The following is a 17665-nucleotide window of genomic DNA, read 5'->3' on the forward strand; positions in this document are numbered from 1 at the left end:
CATCACATAAAGCGTCAATTCGATAAATACAAAAAGTTTAGAGGACAGGTTTAAAATTTTTGAAACTTCATACGCGAGAGAAAACACCCAATTTTATAATTACAATCTTACGTGTCTTATCCCTTCATCCGCTCCTCGCTCTCAAACCCCAGGGAAGCAAATCCGCACCCAAAAGAAAAAATGGCAGCGGTCTCCTTATCGTCACTCCCCCTCGCCTCCTCTCTCTCGATCGTCTCCTCTAGTGGCGCAAACCCTTCATTCTCTCTCTCCTTCCCCAATTCCTCGCCCACCCAAAAGGTAAATAAAAATAAAATAAAAATAAAAAATACCCATAAACCCAAATTTCTTTTGACACCAGTTTTTCTCCAAACGTTTTTGTTTTTCTTGCAGTGTGGAGGTCTGAGCATCAGGTGCGTTCGTGTTGGTGGAGTTGAGATACCCAACAACAAGAGGGTCGAGTTCTCGCTTCAGTACATTCACGGGATTGGGCGCTCGAGGTCTCGTCAGATTCTGTGTGATCTCAATTTGGATAACAAGGTGACTAAGGAGTTGAGCGAGGAGGAGCTCATTAGTCTTAGAGATGAAGTTTCAAAGTATATGGTTGAAGGAGACCTTGTAAGGATTTTATCCCCTCTTGGTCTTGTTTTTTTTATCGTTAGAGATTTGATTTTGTGCATGGTTGGAAGGTTGAATCCTTCATTGGAAGGTTGAATTTGTTAGGGTTAGATGATATGGGGCTAATTATGACGTAGTGGACAGAGTATAATGGCAGTCCAGGTTCAACCCAATCAGCTACAAATTTAAAGAGGGTTCGGAATGAAAGTTATCACTATGTGAGTCCGGGTTTCAGCCGATCGAAATGGCCCATAACCTGCGGTATAACCTCCATCCTCACCGTAGCTTCAGAGTTTTGGTGTAGCGGACCATAGAAATTCTCTACGTGAAATCATAGAGTAAATGATAAGAAAGGGGGAAATGAGATGGCTTTTCTGCTAGGTGTTCACTAGAAACACGAAAAGAAATTTTGTTTGGATGCATGATTGAAGGTGACCTTGTAATGCTTTCATCCCCCTTTTGGTTTTTCTTGTTTCCATAAAAGATTTGATTTTGCACACGATTTCACTGCTAAATCCGTGACTAGTAGTCTGAATATGTTTGGTTTAGACGATACAGGATTAACGAGAGGAATGTTTGATCTCAAAATGTATGAGTATTTGATTTTGTAAGGAATTGCATTATCATCTCTTTGAAGCTATGGAGTAGATAGGAACCAAATCCACCTTGATATCAGGGAAGGAAATTGAAAAAAATAGCTTCTTGATATGTGGCCACGAGGGGGAAAATTTTGCTAGGGTATATTTTGAGCGACGCTTTTGTTCGATGATGCTCAAAATTTCATGAAGTGAGTCAGAAATAGCTCCCTTTGCTTGGTGACCTATAAGTATAAACATCTCAAAATGAAGGCCTTGAACTTTCTTCTTTCCTTTTAATCTCCATCAAGTTGAGTTAAACTTAACAAAATGTAGCGTGGAGCTTTTGTTTTTTGTTCTTATTTATACTCTGGAGTAAAATGATGTCTAGTGTTTAAGATTCTTTACCTAATTCAGTTATAGAAGCAAGCGAACAGGCTCAGGACAGGAGGACAAAGCCTGTAATTATCTTCAAAATTGTTGAAATTTTGCTCCAATCCACATCATGTTTGGTTTATTTGGAAATTCATTATAGAGAAAATAAAAGTCAGAAATTTGTCTCCCTTATTTAGTTTTTAGATAGAGAAAGTGAGGGAAAGGTCGGTGTTAAATTTAACCCTGTAACTTTTTGAGTCAAGTTTTAAGTTATTTCCCAGTGGAAGAGATTGAAACTGACCAATTGCATATTTCTTTCTCTTCCCTATTATTTTATTCATCAACTTTTCTGCAATTCAAAGATTCAAAATTCCCATGTTTTTTACGATCCTCTTTTGGTTCTGTATTTTTGGAAATAGAAACGTTTCAATCGGCTGGCTATTGAGAGATTGAAGGAGATACGATGCTATCGGGGGATTAGGCATGAAATGGGTCTACCATGTCGTGGTCAGCGCACAAAGAACAACTGCAGGACTCTGAAGGGCAAAAAGGTCACTGTTGCTGGCAAGAAGAAGACTCGTTGATGAGGCACTGAATCAGTAATGGATGCCTTCTTCTCTTCTTCTGTTAAATTATTGTTCACCAACTTGGATGTTGAATTTGTACACCTTCCTCATGGTCTTTAATCTCAATGTCTTCTGCCATTTCTGAGCGTACTCCTTGGATGATATAATTTTTTCTTTATATATGACATTGAACAATGCTAGCCTGCACGAGTATGATGTATATTTCACTATGCACCATTTATGAGAGTAAAAGTAATTTTTTTGGTGCTTTACTACTATGCAGAAATTTTCGCCCCTTATCTCAGTAAAACTGGTTCGGTCCCAAAAAAAATGATGCAACTTCTGTTTGTGTTATAGTTAGCTTTGGTTTTAACCTATCATTCAAAATTAAGTTGAGCACCATTTTTAATCACGGGATGCTGATTTCTCGTGGATAATCCCGCTATTGTTTCAGTGCATGTCGAAATGGTTGACTTCATTATCTTTCCTGAAATTTAGCCCTTTAAATCATGTTTTATAGTTCATATGGTAGGGTATGGATATTGATATCAACTACATGTTCCTTCAGTTTATAACATTCTTTTTTCGTGTTACTACACATGATTTGTTCTTATAATGCATCTTCTAATAGTTTCATATTAGTAATATTACATTTATGTTTAAATTGAAATGAGTCTGTTCCATTGGACTTTTAAAGAGGTTCAAATTGCACACCATTTATTGATTTTTCTGTGAGTGCCTGAAAGCACAGGCTGGACCCGTGTGGCAGAAGAGAGAAGCTGCCGCTCGTTTGAGTTGTGTCTGTTCCCTTCTCAATATAATTCCAATTTTGACATCGTCCTTAAACCATTTAGTGATATTGTGCTGCGTGACGGTTGCACGTGTTTTGTTTAAAGGAAACTTGAAAAAGTCGGTGAAATCGAGCAAGGGTTGAGCTTACATTTATGATTATTACTGTGCTTCCTATTTGTTCATCTCTTCGGCATTACGTCTGATGTTGTACATTCATAAAGATACAGTTTCAGCTTACCTCGCTGCGGACATGGTATCCTGTACTGGAAATTGTCTCCAGTGTATATAGAAAGATGGCTGTCGCTAACGATTAATACCGTGTTTTTTCTTGTTCTTTTCGAGTGCTGCCTTTTGTGATCTTTATTGCTTCATCACCTCACATCAATTGTTTTTCTCTTTTATGAAATTCCTGTGTTTCGTTGATAACAAGATGTAAAGTAATACGCTAGACAGGTGAAACTCAAGCCTCTGTCTTAGTTCCAGTGCATCATCTACGTTGCGTTCACAATATTGATGTTTCTGAACCATCATGGTTGTTCAAAAAACAATTTAAAGTTTTTATGCTGGATATTTGCCTGAAAGCTTTTTTTTTTTTTTTTGTTAAGATGTATGTGGGTTTATCCCCATGGCATGTTAAAGCACAGTATCTCGAGATCAATGGGCATATTCGAACCTTATTTCCCAATATACTTCAGATTCAGAAATTAACAACTAGCAGATCTTTTGCAACGCAGCCCCTACTTGCATGAAGTATCTGATGCATGCTATGTTTTCATACTTTTTTTCATCTCCATTCGTTCCGAGATATCACGACGTGATTCATGATAATCATCTGATATCATACATATATAAGAAAAAAAATAAGTATGTTCGGTACCAAGAACAAAAACATTAGAGATCTCATACGAGGGGAACGATTTGTGGCTAGGATTATTGATCAAGAACAAATCAATTAGAATGGTGTCTCAATCTACTCCCTCATTGTTATTATGTATATCTCAAGAAGGAAATTCGGTTATCTTAAAATTTTGAAATTTAGCGTAATATCTTATTCCAATTCACCAAAATCTTCCAAAAATAGTAGGCATAAGACCTAATGCTCATCGACACTGTTCCCGATCAGGATAGTGTAGGAGCTTTACTGCATAACGTTGAGAGAATTAGAACCCGAGGCAAAATTTAATGTTCAAAACACGCCTACTAAATCATAAAAAAATAATAATCATTAACAAAGTCATCATAAAAAAGAAAAAGAAAGTCACAAATTAAAGATGTTACTATAAAAAATTTTCCTTCGGATCTATGATTCAGACCCGATTTAACGTACCCGTGCCCGACCCGAACGCAAAACAAAACCAACTCCAGCTCCATGTCTTCCTCTTCGTACTCGTTCAACATTCTAAAACCCCGCAATACGTCGCATTAACTTTTGCTCCCCTCTTATCCTCGATCCCCTTCTTTTCTTACACCTAACCCCCTCTCCGTCCCCAATTTTACATTTTCGCCCCATATTTCACAACTCCAGGGTTTTCCCTGCAAGAAATCCTCAGAGATCTTGATGCTGATACGCAGTATCTGAGAGCCTGAGATCTCTCGCTCCTCTGATTCTAATGGCGTCGGCGAGGAGAGCGCCGGAAGCGGCGCCGGCGAGGACTCTCCGACGAGCAAGAAGCCGAGATCCGACGTTAGGTTTCCGTTATCTAGGTGGGAGCTCGCTGCTGCCATCTCCGTCTTCGTCATCTTTGCCGTTGGACTTTTCTGCATATTTCTCACTATGCCTGAGGCTGAGTACGATCGGATCCTTCGATTGCCGAGGAATTTGGCGGATCTGCGAATTCTCAAGTGAGTCAATTCTTTTCCTTTTTTGTCCTTCAGGGATTTGTTTTAATTTGAACCGTAATGTGCTGCAGATTGAACAAAAATGGAACTTTAATTCAAAATTTGGGGGTTTTCTGAATGATTTTGATTGATGTGAGTTGGATTGTAATGCCCTTTCCCCTTTTGGACGCTGATATGTTAAATTGTTGTTCGAATTGCTTAGGAAAAATCGTTATCTTCCTCCTTAAAGTAGCACCTTTAAAAAATCTTCGAATTAGTAATGTGAAACTTGCGGCAGCAGTAATTTCTAAATGTGGTGTGGTATTTGGATTACTCCTATCATAGACAAATGATACGATAACAATAAAGTGAATAGAACTTAACTTACTTATTATTACCTTTTGTGATTAAGCAAGTCCTGCAATATCAAGGGAGTTAAAATTTGTAATAGAGGACCCAGTTATTCCAAAGTATGACCTAAAAGATGAATGTGATAGAAAAGTCTATTAAGATAAGAAAGTTCAAAATATTAAATGGTATGAACACCTATTTTGTATTTTCTGTGCCCTAATAACGGGCTAGAGTGGTCATACCATCCAATAAAAAACGCGCTGTGAGACCTGAGAAGTGAGAACTATATGGATGCCAAATGAGGGGTAAATTGCAGCGTTATGGAGTCTTTTTAACTTGAAATTTGAAAAGCAAGTCTTAGTAGTTTGTTTGGGCTGACTATATTCTGTAGTTCTGTTAGTTGGTAGTAGCTGTATTTCTCTTTAGAATCCACCTAGCAAAGAAGATTGTGCTGAAAGAAACAGACTTGCAAGTAATTTATCTAGAGTATCATTAACTTCTAGTAATGGTTGCATGCTCAATGCTAGCAAGCTCAATGCTAGCAAGGATTTGCTTTCATGCAACATACTTACAGGTAAATTTATCTAGAGTATCATGAAGCCTGTATTATTGGTGGGGTGCAGTGTGTTTGTCTCTATTTGCCATGTTCTGTTCTTTGCTTGGAAAATAATGTATAAAAATTCACTTAACAGTACTAGTTTCTCTAAGATTTAACTTTTAGCCTTTTACATGTAATGCATCTTGGAACACATTAACGAAGTATTCTATCTACGTCAAATGCAGCAGTTCACCACCTTCTGATTATTCCGCGTTTTCGCCCCTCAAAGGATCAATTAGACCATAGCTAAGAGACAGATTATTTACACACACACACACACACACAGGATTATTAACTTATAAACTTATACAATTATTAGACTGTGACTTTATAGTGCTTATATTTATCTCTTATAAATAGGGATACTATAGTCTATTTGTTTATTGATCTTTACTTCTTTGATTATAAGTGATACATGCATATAGTCAGTTTTGTGGAGTTCTATGCATTTAGTCAGAACAACAACAAGAAATCCTTTGTCCGGCTACATGAGTCCTTTTCTGGTTTCTGCATTCGGTTCTGATAAGGGTCATTTCCTTGATTACATAAGCCAACCATTATATCTTCTTAACTACAAGTTCCTTTAGGCGTACCTCTAGTCTCTTTGCTCCATTGGTTTGTCTTTGTGTTAGGAATTTAAAACTAGCTGTTAGTCTGACTTCTACATCCCAGAATTGGTGCAGAAATGCCCTACACATTTTGCGTTTGTTACAGAAGCATACTGGAAGGGAGTATTATTCATCTTTAAACACTTTAACCGTCCGTCGCATCAAACTACAATCACCTGTTTGTTCATGCAAGTATGCAACAACCTAAAAATTAATGTTGCAGACACATTTCACATAACTCTGATATCCTAAAGTATTTGCATGCTTATGATCAACTAAGCTACTAGTACATGCATGACCTTTTTTTATCTGTGAGTTTTCATTTACCTCATTCGTACTTTTTCTTTGCAGAGATAATATAGCAGTGTATGCAAGTGATTACCAAGCCCAATTTATGCTGGGCTACTGTGCAACATACATCTTCATGCAGACATTTATGATTCCTGGAACAATATTTATGTCATTGCTAGCTGGAGCTCTTTTTGGAGTTGTTAAAGGTGTCATTTTGGTTGTTTTTACTGCCACTTCTGGTGCATCATCCTGCTACTTCCTTTCTAAGCTGATTGGTAGGCCTTTGGTTAACTGGTTATGGCCTGAAAAGCTGAGATTTTTCCAGGCAGAGGTAATGCCCATCTTCTGAGCTCGAATTTGACTAGTCTTGGTATTCTAATATTGCTTGCCTATGTATTATATGCCTAGGTGAAGTCTATGACCTAGTTGATGAACGTTATTTCTTTCTAGTGCAGATAGCGAAGCGGAGAGAAAAGCTGTTGAATTATATGCTTTTCTTGAGGATAACTCCAACATTGCCCAATACGTTTATAAATGTAGCATCGCCAATAGTTGATATACCTTTTCATATTTTCTTTCTTGCGACAATGGTTGGTCTTATTCCGGCATCTTATATCACAGTCAGAGTAAGTTTCTTTTATTACTTGTACTCATTGTTTTCTTATTTATTTTGTCTATTAAAGCTTTTCCCCCTTTCATCACGGTATTCTGATATGTTCATTATGTTAAAGATTTAGTTAATTAGGTTCTTAATTTCTCTGTGGTTGGGCTTCTGATGTGGTGAAGTCTTATCTCTAAGAGGCTTATTGTACATCTAGTACTTTGTCTCAATGTTCAAGCCTCCAGTTTTAAGTAAATGACTCCTAATCTACTACCATGGTTCTAACTTCTGAGTAACTGAAAGCCGCCTTTATGCATTCTTTTGGCTTTGCTCATTTTATCTTGAATTATATACTAGTAGGAGCAAAAACTGTTTTTCCTTGTCGCTGGCTTGACCAACCAACTGACAAAGCATTTATTAATCTCTTTGTGGATCATGCATGTTTCTGAAACCATGAGTTTCTCTGGCACCAAAAAGTGTGAATTAAAATTAGACTTAACTTGAATAATTGATTGAACATAAATATAGCATATTATGTCATAAATCTGTGGTTGAAATTTTGAATGTGCAACTGAAAGGAGGTGATGCATTGGTGATTTCAAGAATAAGCATGCAAATATTTCTAAGACTCGTGCTTTTGTCCTCATATATCTGTATATAATCTGGCTTGACATGATAAATTGAACTTCGAGTTCTATGTGTTAGGATTCCAGCTTTGCAAAACTGTGACCTGCCTTAACAAGTCCGATTCAAAATGGCCACCTTAGTCTTACTGTAGCAGTTAAGTGCTGTTTGGAGTATGCTCTCTTCCATCATGCACGTATTTCACATAAGCATTTCAAACTTTAGTTATGATGCCTTGATTCTAGCAAGAGTGTTGCTCACTGAGCACTCTCTTTAAAACTAACAAGAGCCATGATGTGGTTATTTTGAGTTAACTAGGAGCACAACCCTTGCTCACGCACAGAGGAAGGATAATATGATTGTATATTAAACTCATTCTTCTAACAAGGTAACAGATAAGCTTTCTAATGAATCAATCTCTATCATGGATGTTAACCCAAATCTTGAAATTTCATAACTGTGTCGTGAGCTGCATTCATTATCTTTTTGAAGCATTTGACTTGAAAAATAAGTTAGCAAATAAATAAACAGTAGTTGAAGTAAATAGCTCTACTGTTTGATCTGACTATCCACCCAAACATAGATAACATACTTACTGGTCATTTATTAACACATAGTGTAAACAAATGAAGTAATAAATATATTAAAATCATGGCATAATCATTGTCTCCTTAAATTGTAACTTGAAAATTTAATTAACAAATAAATAAACAGTAGGTGAAGTAAATAGCTCCACCGTTTGAATTGACTAACCACCCAAGGTCCCGAGCAATAGATAATATACTTACGGGTCATGTATAAACACATGGTGTAAACAAATCAAGTATTAAATTCATGAAATATCATGACATAATCATTTTCTTGCATCTATCATACATCATATCATCACATGGCATCTTTTTTCAAGACTCCATTTATTTTCTGTCTCCCAACTGATAAGGACATGCAAACTCTAAAAGACATTCAAAGCTAGTTTATAGCATGACATAATCGAATTACCTCATATTATGCTCCCTGCAGCTTTTTATTGGATATATAGCTGGAATAGGTACATAAATGCATTAGCGTTGTGCAAACAGAGATCAATCTGTTTCCCTATGGAATGTTGTCATCATACCTTTTCGTTTTACACCTTTATATGATCAATATGCGCTTAAACAGCAAAGTCAGGTATTATTCTGTCCCATAGGTTTTAAGGAGAGATCATTTTCACTCACTATTAATTTGGGGCCACTCCAAGATGGTCAGCAACCTAAGACTGAACTAGGACAACGCCGACGTATTATCTAATTTATAGTGATACTTATTCTGGAACACTCAAACTTGCTGTTTGAAGCATGACCTCTTTGAATTGTTCATCTACAGGCTGGTCTTGCTCTTGGGGATCTAAAATCAGTCCGAGATCTATACGACTTCAAGACCTTGGTGGTTTTATTCATGATTGGATTCATATCTATAGTCCCGACTATCTTAAAACGAAAGCGGGCATATAATGAGGATTAGCTGCTGCTTTATTCACGATGAGTTGCTTACATACACAACTGATGGAAAAGAAACCTTGGCGGTTTTAAAGTAATGTTATGCCTGTCTTGTTTAGAAATTCAAATATCTTCCAGATATCCTAGTTTTGTTTGATTTGATTCTCCGTTTTATTTGGAGAGGTAGCTTAGAGGCTGCAGTGTAGAACTAGTCCTTTCGAATATGTGTATTTAAATCATAATATAGCATCTAAGATCCTGATGTATTTGCCTTTTGTTGAAGAGAAATGAAATACAGATTTATGTCTTTATTGCAATTTTTGTGAATGATTGTATTTAAAAGGCAGTTAGGCGATTTGTACTGGTCTGGGTTATTGACTCTGTTAGCTGGTGATTTTTGATGGATGTCTTATAAGCCTCCGTCTATCTAAATTAAATAAATAAATAAATAAAATTCTTTTGTTTTGTTTAAAAAGGAGGCTGGCTAATGATGCGGATCATTCTCTAATTAGATACTGCCGTCGTGTTTCAATTGATTGTAGAAGTCTTTCTGATTTACAGAGGTTACACTCCTGCGGGCAATTATTTGCATGTTTTTTCGAAAGTGAGTAAATGATGGTCAAAAGAATTAATTTTAATTAAATCTTTCTCATTATTAATTTAAAGGGTGTTTGGTATGACATATCTATTTTTAGTTAAACTTGCTTTTAAGCTTCAGTAAAATACGAAATGGAAATTTGTTTTTTTATGGAACATACATAGAAATATGCGTGGATAATACATCTTCTTCTACTTTCAGTTACTATGTTAATAGGATTTGGACTTTTGCTTATTCCGGCAGCAACAAAAAATATTCGCCGTACGTGGGCTTTTCCAAGTGTTGAGTTATATTCTAAAAAACTGGTATACCTCATCTTTTAATAAAGTAACTTATAGGCTTACATAAATAAGCTATGTTTGATCATACAAATAACCAGACAATCCAAATAATTTTTATAATGTTTTTATGATAAAAATTAAATGCCACCGAAAGCTATCATAACTTGTATGCTTAGAAAAAAATAAGCGTTTCCAAACCCCCTCTAAGTATCAGTCCTTCATGCGAAACCTCACTGGTCTATGAAGAAATGATCCGTATCATTGGTTAGTCTTTTGAAGAGGTCCACTGCTACAACATTAAGAGATCGGTTAGACCCCCACGGTAAAAGGATCAAAGTTCATCACAAAAATATTATCTCTACCTCTTCTACTTGATTCATAAATTCAAACATCCTGAGAAAATGGAGAATTACAAGTAAAAAATTAGGCATCCTAGACGGAAAATTCCGTCTAGGATGCTCAAAATTCCGTCTAGAATACACATCCTAGACGGAATTCCGTCTAGAATATCCGTCTAGAAAGTTTTCGTCTAGGATGTAGTATTCTAGACGGAAATTCCGTCTAGAATATATCCTAGACGGAATATTCTAGACGGAATTGAAAACCGTCTAGAATACATCCTAGACGGATTATTCTAGACGGAATTTCCGTCTAGAATAATGCATTCTAGACGGAAAAAATTTCCGTCTAGAATGAGTATTCTAGACGGAATTCCGTCTAGAATACTCATTCTAGACGGAAATTAACATTTATTTTTTTTTTATTTTTTTTCTTAAAAAATGGCATCCTAGACGGAATTTGAGCATTCTAGACGGAATTTCCGTCTAGGATGCTATGCTACAGTACTTTTTTTTTTTTTTTGCAGAATCTACTTTAGGTTTATGCACACAATATTGAATAACAAAAAATTATATTCGTATCCAACACAATCTAATTATATTCCAATATCAAATCTCATTATATTCAAAAAATACATTCAACAAAATAGTAGAAAGATACATAAATTGTTTACAAACTTTTACATAAATTATTTACAATGGATATAACACTGCAGAAGCTTCTTCAACTCCTTCCCTATACATTTACTCAAACCCTCTTCTTCACCTTCTTCCACATAAGTTGAGATAATACCAGATAAAATGAATCAAAACATACCACTTTTGGGCTAACAGGGGGAACAAGATATTCAGTTGGCAACCCCATCTCTGTAGGAAATTTATAATCAGCATAATTCGGCCACGCTTATTCTTTGAGGAAGGAAATCCAAAGATGATTTATTAATGCGACAAATAAGAGAATTAAATATTATGAAAGTAATTGCTATTACATCAAAAATGAAATATAATGAATGAGTTTTTTTAAAGGAAATTAGAAGTGGTTTATAGATGCGGATATCTTGTTAACTTTAATAAGGATACTGAAAATTTACCATTTCTAGAGGAATTGAGCACTTACCTTAGATATCCTCTTATGTACTCATACTGTCCATGGAATTAGCAAAGCGAAGAACAAATTTTTCCCTGAAATAGAGAAATTAGGCTGAAGGAGGAAAGCAGGCCTGAAACAAAGATCTATTAAATAAAACTATATTAATATCAGGTTAATAAGAATATATAGAGATGGCGAGAGTGCAAGCTAGCTTGTGTATTAATCAAGTAAAAACCTGACTACACACTAATGTTGACCACATCTTATTCATGTTATATCGTACATTGAGATCCTTCCAAATTTTGACGTTACGAAAATGGTGTATGCAAACACAATAGTTACCTTATGTATATCAAGCTTTCCGTTGCTACTTAGAGACTTGAATCCTCAAGCAACAGGAGTTTACACAACAACAATGACTCCACAAATCTCCAGATGCAGTTAGCTGTACAGTCTGTAAAATAGATTGCAGAATGTGTACATGAAACAATACACATCAAAGAGTGTTACTTAGTCTAGTAAGTGAACATAAGTAACTGCTAGCATCTTCAAGCATGTCATTTTTCTTTGATGTGTAGTGTATCGGTATCACACCGTCACTATATGGCCCGACTACCACTCATCAAGCACATTTGAGAAGACTAGCCAACGAATTTAATTAATTCCATGAGAACAGTAGCAACTCATTTGATGGGAAAAAATTCAGATTGCACTAACATTCAATCATAACAATATCATAATTCCATAAGAACCGATGACCATACACATCATAAACAGCTGCATATCATGGAAATGAGTAGCTAATGGTTATGTTAGATCAAGCAAACCAAACCTAATATATGTGATAAAGCACGATAAAGCATGAAATGTCCTAAGGAAATTATACGAAAAAGTAGTTTACCAAAAACAGAAAATGAATCATAAAAATGTTAAGTTTCAGATTTTATCGGAGTTATAGTTCTCAGAATTCAACCTGTATTGGCTAATCCTTTGTTTTCTTTTTCATTACAGAATTCCAAATCTAAACATCAAATTTTTCACATCCTTTCTCCTAAGAAACCTAAACTCCCAGATCAACGTTTTAAAAAGAAAAAAAAAACTCAATTTATTAAATTTATAGTCGCAGATCAATACAGCGAACTTAACTGGTTGTAGTTACTAATCTTACAATAGCTAAATTGGAAAAAAGCAACATCGATCGACCATCATCATGTAGAGATAATAACGAGTATAATCACAACAAAAAAAAAAAACCAATAGAACCCACAACTTTGGGGCTGGGGTTACAGCTGAGTTCCCCAAAATTGAACAGATCAACAGTCCATCAATCAAGCAAAATAGAACACGGTTTTCTCTCCATCAAAATAACATCAAAAAGATAGGAGAATAATATAGAGGAAAGAGAGCTCACAGGTCTGAGAGGAGATGAGAGAGACGAGGCCACATCTCGCCGCCTCATAGCTCGAAGCATCACCGAGGTGGCCATTCTCGGATCGAACTCCGATGTGAGGAGCACGCGAACGAAGCAGAGGAGGGGAGGTTTCTAGGGCTTTAAGAGCCGCATCGGACGACGGTGCCGTCAGCGAGATCGATGGTAAAGGACGGTTCGAGCTTGGCCACGCCGTTCTTCACCAGTGGAGAGGATGGCGGGGTCGGCGCCGTAGAGGCGGAGCTTTGAGATCGAGGTCGAGAGGAGGAGCTTCGCGGTCGCCTCCGGTGGCGGGAGATTGTCGGCGACCTGGCCTTGGAGGGAGAGGGAGTAGAGGGGGAGGGAGGGGCCGGGGTGTGAGGTTAAGGATTTGGGGGGATGAGGCTGATTTTAGGATAAAAATTTTCATTTTGGGGGGGAAAGGAGCTAGGGCGGTTAATTTTTTGACGCGTTGATTTTTTTTTAAAATGGCCCGTTATTCTAGACGGAAATTTCCGTCTAGAATTATTATTCTAGACGGAAATTTCCGTCTAGAATACCTGGTTATTTTAAAAAAAAATAAAAAATAAAAAAACCGTCTAGGAAACTATTCTAGACGGAATTTTCCGTCTAGAATGTTTTATTCTAGACGGAATATTCTAGACGGAAACTTTCCGTCTAGTTTAATACATTCTAGACGGAAAAAAATCCGTCTAGAATATTCCGTCTAGAATACGTGATTTTCTACTAGTGAAGAAGAACAATGCTGCCATCACCGTCTATGAAGAATCGCCTCGGACGCCAGTCACCAACAACAATCCACAGACTGATCGCCAGAAACCCCGTGCTCCCCTCAGACGATACGATCGTCGAGTGATGCACGCTGACCTACCCTAATCAACTCAGACAGTTCGGTGCTGAAGGAAAAGAGACTGCTAAAGTCCTACCACCACAACGGAAGAGATGGAAGGCTACATGTAAGGACCAAATTAAATCATGTAAGCTAGCTTACAAACAATTCTTATATTATGCAATAAATATAAGCTAGGTTACATTCATATATTATGCAATAAATATGCACGATCTTAAGGCAATTATAATCCTGAGATGTGCGGGTCGAATATATTTTCACATGTCACACATCAAAATATTTTTTAGAAGCCATCACAAGCATGCATATGGTCCAACCAATATACAATTGACTTAAACCTGGAGTTGCTTCCATTAAAATCTGACATAAGATAAGGTATTCGAAAGGTGTATGATATGTCATCTACTAGTCATTGATGCTGTTGATGTGAAATATGGTCTCGTCATTCAATGCGGAGGCTGCACTTACCAAACATAACTAGTTGTTTATATTTCTCATCCTTTTATGTTTTCTGGTTGATATGTTGACTGCCTTAACAGCAATGCAGACCGTGCAAGTTGGTGGGAGTTAACAGTTTTAGCTTCGCACATGCATCCATCTGTGGCAAAAAATGGCCCGGACCCTACTCTCAGGGGCCAACATAGTTTGCCATGGTGATCCTTTGAATGACCTGTCACTTGATGCTTTCCTTGATAAGTTGATGGAGTAAAAGCCAAAGCCAAATAAGAAAGCAGAGGGTAGATGGCATGGTGGATCACAGGTCGCACCTGCAGGAAAGGTGTACCCTCTTAGCCAACAGTTTTCCTTTCCATACTAACTGTTAGTCTTCATGTGAAGTGAACTGGATAGCAGCATTGCCTGTGAATTTTTTTTGTTTATAATTAGTTTGACTGTGTTGCTTTTGCTTTAGTTTTTGAGTAGTTATGATAGACTACAAGGGTTATGCTACTTCTGCGCTGCAAGACACGATGTGGGGTCCTTTGGAGATTGCAATGAGAACGAGTTTATGTAGTAGTCCCCACATTTTCATGTCTTGTACGTAGTACAAGAGTAGAGCAAATCGTGTAGTTTAGTTAACAATTTTTCTTTAATCTTTATTCACGAATGTTATTTCAGCTAGTGCAAACATATTTTATCTTTTTCCATAATTGCTTTGCATGTCAGGAAAGGATTGGTTAAGTACTAATAACTTGGAAGTTGGAATTCATTACCTATACATTCTGTCATCTGGAAGTTCTTTTTTTTTTTCTTCTTCTTCTTCTTTTGGTTGCCTTAGCCTGCTTGCGGCATAAATTCTTCTGTTGTTATATTCACTTTATGGGATCTGTGCGTTAGTTTTCAGTTTTCTTGTTTATTTGTTTCTAATCTCATTTTTATGTCATGTAATTTTCAGCTCGACATGAACCATCACCTGATAAGAAAAGGTATACTAGAGCTTGCAGAAGAGGATGTGCCTCCAGAGGATATCGTCTTCCATAGATCCTACATGAACAAAACAGGATCCTCAAAGAAACCAAAGGCGAAGAAGAAAAAGGCCTCAGAAGATGATGGTGCTGCTGAAGAATTTGTTGTGCGCAGCGGAATCGTAATCACAAACGAGATCAAAACAAGTACCACAGTAAGCTAGACACCAAATTTACGTGGTTCGGCAATATGCCTACGTCCACGAGGCAAGAAGGGGATATATCTCACTAATAGAGAGGGAGAGTACAAATAGAGATTACATTCACTCAATAATCCCACAAACAAATCACTCTTGATTTTTCCTCTACTCTCAATCTCTCTCACAAAATTGCCCAATTAAGAAACCATAATCACTCTCTTAATCACTCCTATTTTCTCAAGCTTCTTTTCTAAATCTCAAGTAGACTCAGAAGCTCTGATGGATGATTATGAAGTTAGAGGAGAGGGGGATTTATAGCCTCCATCCCCCTCTCCCTTTCATGCACGTTGTCTGCAGCTCCCCCTTTGTCAAACAAGGCTGAACCAGCTCCCCTCTCTCTTCAATTTTGTCAAAACATGTGGCTCCCTGATAGCCTCCATATTTGATCAATAATCTCCATCTCGGTGAAGTTTTCCAATAAAACTGAGCCGACACCAATACCAACCAAACGTCCCACTTGTTGTGGATTGAGTCCGTTGTCAAAACTTCACCCAGGTGGAGATTATTGGTCAAATATGGAGGCTATCAGGGAGTCGCATGTTTTGACAATAATCTCCACCTCGGTGAAGTTTTCCAATAAAACTGAGCCGACACCAATACCAACCAAACGTCCAGACTTGTTGTGGATTGAGTCCGTTGTTGTGGATTCAACAGAATTGCTATTAGCTGCAAGTGATGAGAGCGATGAGGAGGAGATTGATAACACGCTTGGGACAGGACATATTCCTTTAGAAGAAGACGGTTAAGGGGAATATGATTATGATGATCTTGACAGAGTAGTCGATGAGGATGATGACGACTTGCTTGGAAATGAAAGTGATGCAGAAACCAGCGAACCTCAATCTAATGCAAAAGAACATAGTGGCAGTGAAAGTTATGATGGTGTTGCGGCTGCTGCTACTGATGATGATGATGGTAGTTTTGACATGATACTGGAAAGGGATGATGGTGAAGATGTCGATGTGAATGAGCCTGTGGGCAGTGATGACAGTGAAGATGATAAACCCAGTAAGGTCAAGGGTAAGAAGAAGAGGAAATTTGAAGGCAAGAGCCGCCATCTCCATCTGCAAGTCTTGAAGAGTATGAACATCTCATGACTGATGACAAGGAAAGCAGTAGGAAGAGGCCTGAATTACCAAGGAAGAAGAAGAGGAAGACATACAAAGTCTAAATTGTGTGCATTCATTGTGCAATTTTCTATGGTGGCAGCGGTTGGATATTACATGGAAAACAAAGGAGTTAGATATAAAAGAGTGAGATTTGACAGTGTTGGAGGTGTTAGGAATATGAGCAAACTGTGGAAGCAACAGCAAGAGACTTGATGTGCAAGCGTATAAGCATCTCTTCAGCGTGGAGGTTGCGGGAGCATTTATTTGGAGAAGAGGGTAGAGGAGTGCCATTAGTTGATGGAATTTTGTTTCTGTCTGTAACTTTTAATTCACCTGCTATATCAATTTATTTAACAGATTTGTTTCTTAAAGTTTTTTGTGTATGATGTTTTGACATCTTGATTATTACTTATGCAGTCAGCAACCGTGGGTCATCCGCTTAACCGTATTTGCTACTATATTTTGTAATGTAATATTATTGTTTTCTCAATTTCTAAGAGAGTTTTGTCTTGAAACTTTCATATGGTACATGTTTATGTATCCAAAGTAAGTATATCAGGATGAGTTACGCTACTGAAAGCAATGCGAACATAAGATTTTTTTTTTCTTTTCTTTTCTTTAGTTTTATGCGGTCAGCTTATTAGTCGACAAACTAGTTCCCATCTAAGCGTTGTTTATTGGAATTTATTCATCCAATCTTCTTCCATAAACAGTAAACAGCAAAAAATTAAACCGTATTGATCCTCGCGATATAACTCTATCTCCCATAACATGTTTCTTCACACTACAATGTTTCAGCAGCATTAATAGCGCGACCATGCAGAAAACTCATTTTATATTTCTACATCTATCTCTTGCAGCTCTACTAGATTTGGACCTCTCCTCTGTGAATCCTACAGCTGATTCCACTAAAACATCGTCACTTTGCTAAAAAATTACGAGGATGAACAAATTGGTTTCAATTTCAGAAAACAGCCTGGAGCTCACGCCAACTGCTTGTATATACTAAAGATCA

At 37.1% G+C, this 17665-nt stretch overlaps 2 protein-coding genes and 1 long non-coding RNA gene across 3 annotated transcripts; 2 read left to right on the forward strand and 1 right to left on the reverse strand.

Annotated features, from left to right (window-relative positions):
• LOC109833685 (30S ribosomal protein S13, chloroplastic) lies at positions 93 to 2403 on the forward strand. Its single transcript, XM_020401442.1, has 3 exons — positions 93 to 297; positions 391 to 615; positions 1985 to 2403. Exons 1-3 carry the CDS (start codon positions 181 to 183, stop codon positions 2147 to 2149), a joined length of 507 nt encoding a protein of 168 aa, XP_020257031.1. The 5' UTR covers positions 93 to 180; the 3' UTR covers positions 2150 to 2403.
• Positions 3126 to 9603, forward strand: LOC109834913 (uncharacterized membrane protein At4g09580-like). The gene is made up of 5 exons (XM_020402928.1): positions 3126 to 3176; positions 4506 to 4765; positions 6650 to 6920; positions 7045 to 7215; positions 9180 to 9603. The coding sequence occupies exons 1-5, from the start codon at positions 3126 to 3128 to the stop codon at positions 9315 to 9317; spliced, it is 891 nt and encodes a 296-aa protein (XP_020258517.1). The 3' UTR covers positions 9318 to 9603.
• LOC109833686 lies at positions 11106 to 13405 on the reverse strand. The gene is made up of 3 exons (XR_002245317.1): positions 13011 to 13405; positions 11627 to 12053; positions 11106 to 11376 (listed from the first exon to the last, which is right to left on the reverse strand). It is a non-coding gene; the product is annotated as an uncharacterized LOC109833686 (long non-coding RNA).

Source organism: Asparagus officinalis, chromosome 3 (assembly GCF_001876935.1).
Source record: "Asparagus officinalis chromosome 3, Aspof.V1, whole genome shotgun sequence".
Classification (NCBI taxonomy): domain Eukaryota; kingdom Viridiplantae; phylum Streptophyta; class Magnoliopsida; order Asparagales; family Asparagaceae; genus Asparagus; species Asparagus officinalis.

What these genes read in the sequence shown, in the direction of transcription:
- LOC109833685 (XM_020401442.1), top strand. Translation starts at nt 181, where the DNA reads ATGGCAGCGGTCTCCTTATCGTCACTCCCCCTCGCCTCCTCTCTCTCG. An exon ending in ATTCCTCGCCCACCCAAAAG is followed by an intron (nt 298 to 390) that starts GTAAATAAAAAT and finishes TTTTTCTTGCAG; the next exon opens with TGTGGAGGTCTGAGCATCAG. An exon ending in ATATGGTTGAAGGAGACCTT is followed by an intron (nt 616 to 1,984) that starts GTAAGGATTTTA and finishes TTTTGGAAATAG; the next exon opens with AAACGTTTCAATCGGCTGGC.
- LOC109834913 (XM_020402928.1), top strand. Translation starts at nt 3,126, where the DNA reads ATGTTGTACATTCATAAAGATACAGTTTCAGCTTACCTCGCTGCGGAC. An exon ending in TGAGATTTTTCCAGGCAGAG is followed by an intron (nt 6,921 to 7,044) that starts GTAATGCCCATC and finishes TTTCTAGTGCAG; the next exon opens with ATAGCGAAGCGGAGAGAAAA. An exon ending in CATCTTATATCACAGTCAGA is followed by an intron (nt 7,216 to 9,179) that starts GTAAGTTTCTTT and finishes GTTCATCTACAG; the next exon opens with GCTGGTCTTGCTCTTGGGGA.